Source organism: Aptenodytes forsteri, unplaced genomic scaffold, assembly GCF_000699145.1.
Source record: "Aptenodytes forsteri isolate BGI_AS27 unplaced genomic scaffold, ASM69914v1 Scaffold54, whole genome shotgun sequence".
NCBI lineage: Eukaryota > Metazoa > Chordata > Aves > Sphenisciformes > Spheniscidae > Aptenodytes > Aptenodytes forsteri.
In genome coordinates, this window is record NW_008796044.1 from 7,927,166 (window position 1) to 7,934,343 (window position 7,178).

The 7,178-nt window shown below is 45.5% G+C and overlaps 1 protein-coding gene across 1 annotated transcript in view; it reads left to right on the top strand.

Moving 5' to 3' along the window:
• Positions 1 to 7,178, top strand: part of ERGIC1 (endoplasmic reticulum-golgi intermediate compartment 1) — a 39,948-nt gene that overhangs the window by 12,081 nt on the left and 20,689 nt on the right. The window contains exons 3-4 of the mRNA XM_019473780.1: positions 5,644 to 5,738; positions 6,390 to 6,514. Coding sequence (XP_019329325.1) covers positions 5,644 to 5,738; positions 6,390 to 6,514 — 220 coding nt within the window. The remainder of the gene's footprint in view (positions 1 to 5,643; positions 5,739 to 6,389; positions 6,515 to 7,178) is intronic.

Consider the following 7,178-nt stretch of genomic DNA (forward strand, 5'->3'; position numbering starts at 1 on the left):
GTGGTGTTTTTTTTTTTTTTTTTTTTTTTTTTAATGAAGCAACTGGCACTGAACAGACTGAAGTGACAAGTTTGCCACTTGTAAGGCTGTGCACCTCTGCAAGGCAATTAATTAATCTGCAGGGCAGAATATCTGTCATAAAAATACTGCCTTTGCATAAAAGCATAAATCATCAGCAATGTCCAAATCATTTGTTCATTTAAGGTGACCAGATCATTGACTGGGGACACCTATTTGCTTTAATCTTTGTGAAAAATACCTTGGCCAGTCTGTGAATATCACACAGCCCACCTCCTGTGCTGGGACCACATCATGTGCAGCATGACTTGACTGTTCATGCAGGCTGTCAGGTACCCCGAATGTGGGAGGAAGCAAAACGCCAGGAGCTTCTGAGACCAACGTTGTTTGTTCACACTGAATTCAATTGCATGCCCAAGACCGATCCTGCAGTGAAGCAGAATTGTTATCATACCTGCCCTAAGAGCTTTTTTGTCCCTTAGCTCTCCAAGGTACTTTGAATGTGTCTTGTGGCTCTTGGCCCATGAAAATTTCTCATAACAACCTGCAGGATGAAGCTGCACCTGCTGTAAGCAGCAGAGTGTGATCCTGGTGCAACAAGAATTCCTTCTGCTGGAAACTGTAACCTCGGAGCATAAGCCATCTGCACGGGGAGCACAATGCTACAACTCCTATGTTCTGATCCAGGTCCCAGGCACTAAGCTGGAGATGCAACTCCACCAGCTCATCCATTTGAGGCAGATGAAATGCTGGAGCAAGCTAGACCAGCATAGGGAATACAGCTTAGTAGTCAGAGGGGAATGGGAGTTGTAATCCTGCTCTCACCATGGACTGACCTTGAGACAGACACTTTTCTGTAGAAGGATGTAATACTTAGCTGCCGACCTCTCAGGGGTGCTAAGAACCTTAATTAATGTTTGCGTAGTAACTTGGAGATTACCTAATAAAAGGTGTTATATTTATGAAGTGTTGTTATGCTGTTTGTCCTAATGTACATATGTGGGTTAGCAGGAAGCGGAAGGTCATGTCATGATGTCATTTGCAATTTCTGACTCAAATCTACATTGACGTCTTTCGAACCCTTCTCCTTCTTCCTGCCTCCTGGAGAACTGCAATTCCTTCCTTTGTAGGACAGTGCGTTTTCTGTGCTTCACAGCTGAGCCAAGACCTGATCTGGGACAAAGACCTTCTCAATGAAGAACTGATTGAGATTCAGGGCATAGAAAGAAGATTACAAATGGCAGAGCAATAGACTTACGCACAATTTATTACACAGTAGAGAATTTGCTGACCTGCTTGTTGTTTCTTCGCACAAATTGAAAAGAAGACGGGTTGTTTGTCCTATGTTGGGTCTTCTCTGGTCTGGCACAACTGAGAAGAAGGTAGTGCAGGAATCTCAGCTTCGGATGGTTGTGTTTCTGGAAGGTGGTTGATTAGAGGTGAAATGGCAAGTGGAGCCAAGGGAGCTCGCCTGAGAAAGTCTTTTGAGAAGCTTTGGGCCCCCTCAAGAAAGAATAATTATTTTCCCTCTTAGGCTTAGGGTCCTGGAGACCAGAGAGTGCCTCCTGGGAGTTGGAGGACAAGGTAAAATGCAGTTTGCTGGAGTAAGTGGTTGTATTTTCTGTATGGCTGATGACTGGGGAGGAGGGTGCCTGGTTGTTTGCTGTGAAAGAGGGAGAAAAAAGGCTAGAACTTGAAGCAGAGACTAGGACAAGGAGTACAGAGGACAAGGAAGATGGGTTTAGAGAGCACCCAGGCAGCGTGTGAAGCTCTGAAAGGTCAATGCAATGTGTCTCCTCTTTTCAAACGGCCGCAGGCTCTTCAGCTGTTGAAGTGCTGAAGTGTCTAATGTTAGTGGCCAGGGTTGCTGGGTGGAAATAAGTCACTGGGGAAGTTTTGTTTCTGGGGGAACAAAGCTGTTGTGTCATAAATCTAAGTCCTAAAGCATGGAGAACGGGTCTGGCTTTCTTTGGATAAAATCTTAAAGAAATGCTGAGCCCTCTTGCCGCTGTTTCCCCCTTCCATTCTCTCTCACGTGCCATTTGCATGATCTGCAGTCTTAGCCAAAGAGTGCCACCAACTTTTTCTGTGTAATGCTGCAAGTTTGTAAGCAAACAGGATAAGCAACTGAGAAACCCAGCAGCACCACTCAGGAATGTGAAGTATTTCGAAGTGGCTCTTTCTAGAAGTGAAGCAGATTCTTTCCGTGTGGATCATGGCTCCTGCTGCGTGGAGAAACTTTCCTCCCTTTCCTTGAATCAGTGGTGAGAGGCCCTGCGGAGGGAGAGGTCCACCTCTCACCTGTCCTATTGCCCTCATTGTACTTTCATAGCTCTGCACCTCACCTCTGCTTTATTGTGCCACTTTCATTCAAATAGTCCTTAACAGCAGCCAGTAAAATACCAACTCCTACGTGCTTAGGGTCTTCAGAAGAGGTACATGCCATCTTTGGAGTCACAATACGACTCTGTATGCTGCCTCTCTAAACAGCCATAGAAGCAGCTGTGTTTACAGTGTCTTTCTGCCTGACCTCGGGTTTTATTTCCCTTGTGACCATCCCAGATTCACTATTAAGCACTGTTACTCCTGGGATATTTTATGTTCAAGGAGGGACAGCTATAAATTAGAGCCAACTTCATTTCTTCCACTGGAGACGTTATCCCTTGAGGGAGAGTTACTAGAGGTGGTAAGTAGTGCTTTTCCCAACATCCCAGGATTGTCCAATTAAATAATAGGAAGGCTGTGTGCAATTTGGCTTCTTGGCCCTGGGGAGGAGGATAGCAAGGGAGGCGTGAGTGCCAGTTCTCTGCCAGTTCCATCCAGAATTTGGTGGTGGTGGTTCAGGAGAAGATCCTGGAAGGAGCATATCATGATCCTGGAAGTTTGCTTTACCTGTGAGGTTTCCAGAATGTATTTTGGGAGTGAAATTTCCAGTTTGTTGAAAATGGATGTTTCTTCTGAGGTTTGCCCCAGCAAGCATAGCCTGTGGTGTGTTGTCATTGTGCCCTTGGTTCCCCATAGTGAGAGGAACCTCAGTAACACAGCAGGTCAGCGCAAAGGGTGTGCTTTGGAGCCCCTGATAAGAAACCTTGCTGGGTTTGTTAGCTTGGGCCCTCTGCAAGAGCTGATGCTGCCAGGAGGAGGCAGTGGCCAGAGCTGGGAGGGGGAAGCAGGGTGCTCCATGAAAGGTGGCACTGCAAGTCCAAGGGAGGGGAAGGAAAGACAGACTGTCATGAGCTGTCAGATGTCTAAGGAGTGATAGATAGCGTTATGAAATTGGGAACATGAGTAGGAGAGAGGCAGGGGGCTACTAGGTAAAGAGGAGGAGAAGGAGGAGGAAATGGCCGTGAGCCTTGCCCAAGGGACGTGTTGGGAACCGTTGGTCCAGTGACCGGAGTGCAGGACAGGAAACCAGTTTTCTTTATCTGCGACTAATGGGCTGTGTGACGTGGACAAACTGGCCTACTTCTCTTTGCCTTAGTGATCCAGTCTGCAACCGAGTGACCTCACCACTTGCCTTCCTATGTAAGGGCTTCCACAGGCTCCCTGTGCACAGTTTATTCTTTGACTTCTACCAGCAACCACTTCTCACTCGCTTATCACTGAAAGGCTTATGTGCCTTTGCTCACAGACTGTGCCTGACTACACGTTTTCTGACAGGTTCAGAGTTGGAAATCAGCAAATACAAATACTGACCTTCCTAGAGCTTTCTTCCAAAGAGCTGGGATGTTCAACTGAGCTGCTGAACCTGACACGCTTCTCTGCCAGCCCTGTCGCAAACGCTCCTTTTTGCCAGTAACATCAAGTTGCCCGCAGCACTGGCTGGGCATGGCCCACATCTCAGGCAGCAAAGAGCTGGGAAGAAGCCAGGTGCTGTTATGAAGCAGGTTGGCTGGCAACTGGGATCTTGATGGGCAGGCTCGGGGAGCGCAGAAAGGTACATTGCTTTGGGGGGATTAATGCCTGTCCTGGCTGGAGCTGCTCCTCACAACCATATTTGGACATATGACTTAATCCCGGTCGCTACCCAATCTGCCAGTAATAAACACGTAGAAGGTTTAATGCGTTCCACCCAGGAGAAGAGGGCTCAGCCAAGAAGCTTCTAACTAGGTCACTGGTGAGCAATCTTTCCCCTCCCTCTGTGTCATTTTTATTAATCACTTGAAAAATACGTTGAGTAATGATTGCAAGGAACTTGTCAAGCCAATTAAAAACAGAGAAAGGTAGGGCTGTGAAGCTGAAGACAAATGCTGTGCTGGTTTTAAATGAGTGTCTGTAAACCCCACTGACCTGTGAGTAATTACCTCCAAAAAAATTGGCAGCTGTGTCTTTCTCGGTGTGAAGGCTTGTTTCTTCTGAATCCACAGGGCAAACAGTTCATTATGGTCCAGAGATGTATCACCAGAGCAAGATCGCTTTGAATCTGTCTTGTAGCTGCCCTGGGTCTGGTTTGTATATTAGCATATAGCCTCTTCAACAAGGGCTTGTCAAAGGGTTTCATGCACTTTGAGCATTAAATAAAAGTAATACAGAGCACTTACTAGTGAAGGTAGTTTATTTTATGTAGCTTGCCTGAACATAAGTTCCCATAGCTTTATAATCTGTTCAACTGGAAGATAAATTGTCAAATCTTATTTGATGAGGCTGAACAGTGTTGGACTTTGAGGAAGAAAGAGCTGCTAGGTAATCTCTTCTTGGTTCAGTGTGGTGAATTTCCCTGGAGTGGATTCTCTAGGACCATTCAGCTAATTCGGCTGTGCTTGCGTTGGGTTTTTTTTGTTTATTTTTTATGTGTCAAATGGATTGTATGTGCCAACAATAAATATTTATACTCTTGTATTCCTTTTACTCTATATCTGTATTTTGTCTTCTGTGAAATATGTGCCAGCACTGTGGGTGCTATGAAACAACATTACTCTTTGTGAGACTGTTGCATAGTGTGTTAGATCCTGCTGTCCAGGATGTTTCTTCCCATCTGTTCCTGGCTCAAATCCTCTTCTCAATTTTAGTCATTGCTTTTGGTTACCATTCATAGATTGAAATGAGATATGAAGGAGAGAGATACAAGTATGCCATGCTGCCTTCTATTGCCACTGCTCTGTCAACTGGGTGGCAATAACAAAAGGCAATTAGTTACACAAATAACCTTTCCTGTGGGATAGTTGAGAGCGGCCTTTCTCTAAAACTATTTATGAAACAAATTGAAAAACACATGCTTCCCTCTTTCCTAAAAGGAGTAACAGCCCAGGTATGCAGAGGGCTAGCATGCTAGCCTGCCACCTCTTCAACGTTAGGTTCTTGTTTTGTATCACCTCTGGAAACTCAGGTTAGGGAAGGGGGAAGGAAGCATAAATCAGAGCAGGAGTTTTGACTTCTCCTGGTGCAAGGGACTTGTTCAAAGCCTCCTGCACCTGCAAAGCAAGAAGTAAAATTAAATCGTGATTTGCCCCCATACAGTTGTGGAGGGCTTTTCCTGCTCTCTGTCTTGTAACTCTGTTGCAGCTGTCACACAGTCAAACCCCCTGCTTGAAAGTCTCCTTTTTTCCCTTCCCATGCAAGTTGTTGATTTTTTTCCTGTGGAAAGTAGCAACGTGCCTGAACCCACCTGGGTTTTCTGTCCTCCAGAGTTAACGAGCTCTACGTGGATGACCCAGACAAAGACAGTGGAGGTAAAATAGAAGTGAATCTGAACATCAGTTTGCCAAACCTGCATTGTGAATGTGAGTACCCCTTTTCACTTATCAGTTTTTCTTTGTATTTTAAGTAATACTTGAAATGGGCCCAAACTGGTACAGTGGCCCTTCTTCTGTAACAGGGTGGATGGAGGTCAAGTAGCTGCAGCCTTTGCCAGTACCACATCGCTTTCTGTTCCAGGCTAGGACACCTGTTTTCTTGGACCCTGTGCTTGCTCTGCAGCCCGTCTTAGTGGCTGACCTCCCTCACTGGCTTCTTTCTAAGTCTCATTTCCTTTTTTCATAGCAACCTTTTTGTGTCTGGGAGCAAGAAACCTCACAGTTTTCATTCGTAACTTGGAATGCACCAGCTAGTTGTTGGCTTTTCACAAATCACCTGCCTTGTCTACCTGAAGTTTTTCTATTTGTGTAATTGAGATTGCAGTCAGCTGGCAGGATATGGGAGGTATATTTGTGTCAAATAGGCAGTCTGAAAAGTTTGGTTACAAAGTTCTTTCTGAAGAGCTGGTATAACAATTAACATTTGACAAATGACGTTACTAGCACAGTTTAATCAAATGTCAGGAAAAAAGATGTGGATTTTTTCCCAGTAAAAGCAGTGCATGCTTTTCCTATGCAACCTTCCTGTTGCTTCTTTTGTTTTGATTTTTTTTGTCTCCTCCCTTCCCACCCATGCAGTAGTTGGACTAGACATCCAAGATGAAATGGGAAGGCACGAAGTGGGTCATATTGACAACTCGATGAAGATACCTCTCAATAATGGGGATGGCTGCAGGTTTGAGGGCCATTTCAGCATCAACAAGGTGAGTAGGAATGACAGTGGGTGAGTGTGTGCTGGCTGGGGAAATGCTAGCAAGATCCATTTGTAAAATGCTCATGAAAATCTGTGTGTCAATGTCTCTCCTGTAGAGTGTACATTCATGTCCCTAATCAGTGGTAAGGTTAAGTCTCTCCGTGCTGCAGAACAGTGTGGAGCGAGGAAGCTGCATAGTTAGACCCGCAGAGAATGTGTTAGATCAGGCTTTTTCTTCATTCTTCTTGTGGTTTAACCCAGCAGGCAGCTTAACACCACACAGATGTTCGTTCATTGCCCCCCGCAGTGGGATGGGTGAGAGAATTGGGCGGGGGGAGGAAACAAAGTAAAATTCGTGGGTTGAGATAAAGACAGTTTAATAGGACAGAAAAGGAAGGGAAAATAATAATAATAATAATAATGGTAAAAGAATATACAAAATAAGTGATGCACAATGCAATTGCTCACCACTTGCTGACTGATGCCCAGCCAGTTCCCGAGCAGCAGTCGCCACCCCCCGGCCAATTCCCCCCAGTTTATGTACTGAGCATGACATCGTATGGTATGGAATAGCCCTTTGGCCAGTTTGGGTCAGCTGTCCTGGCTGTGCCCCCTCCCAGCTTCTCGCTGGCAGGGTGTGAGAAGCTGAAAAGTCCTTGACTAGTGTAAGCACT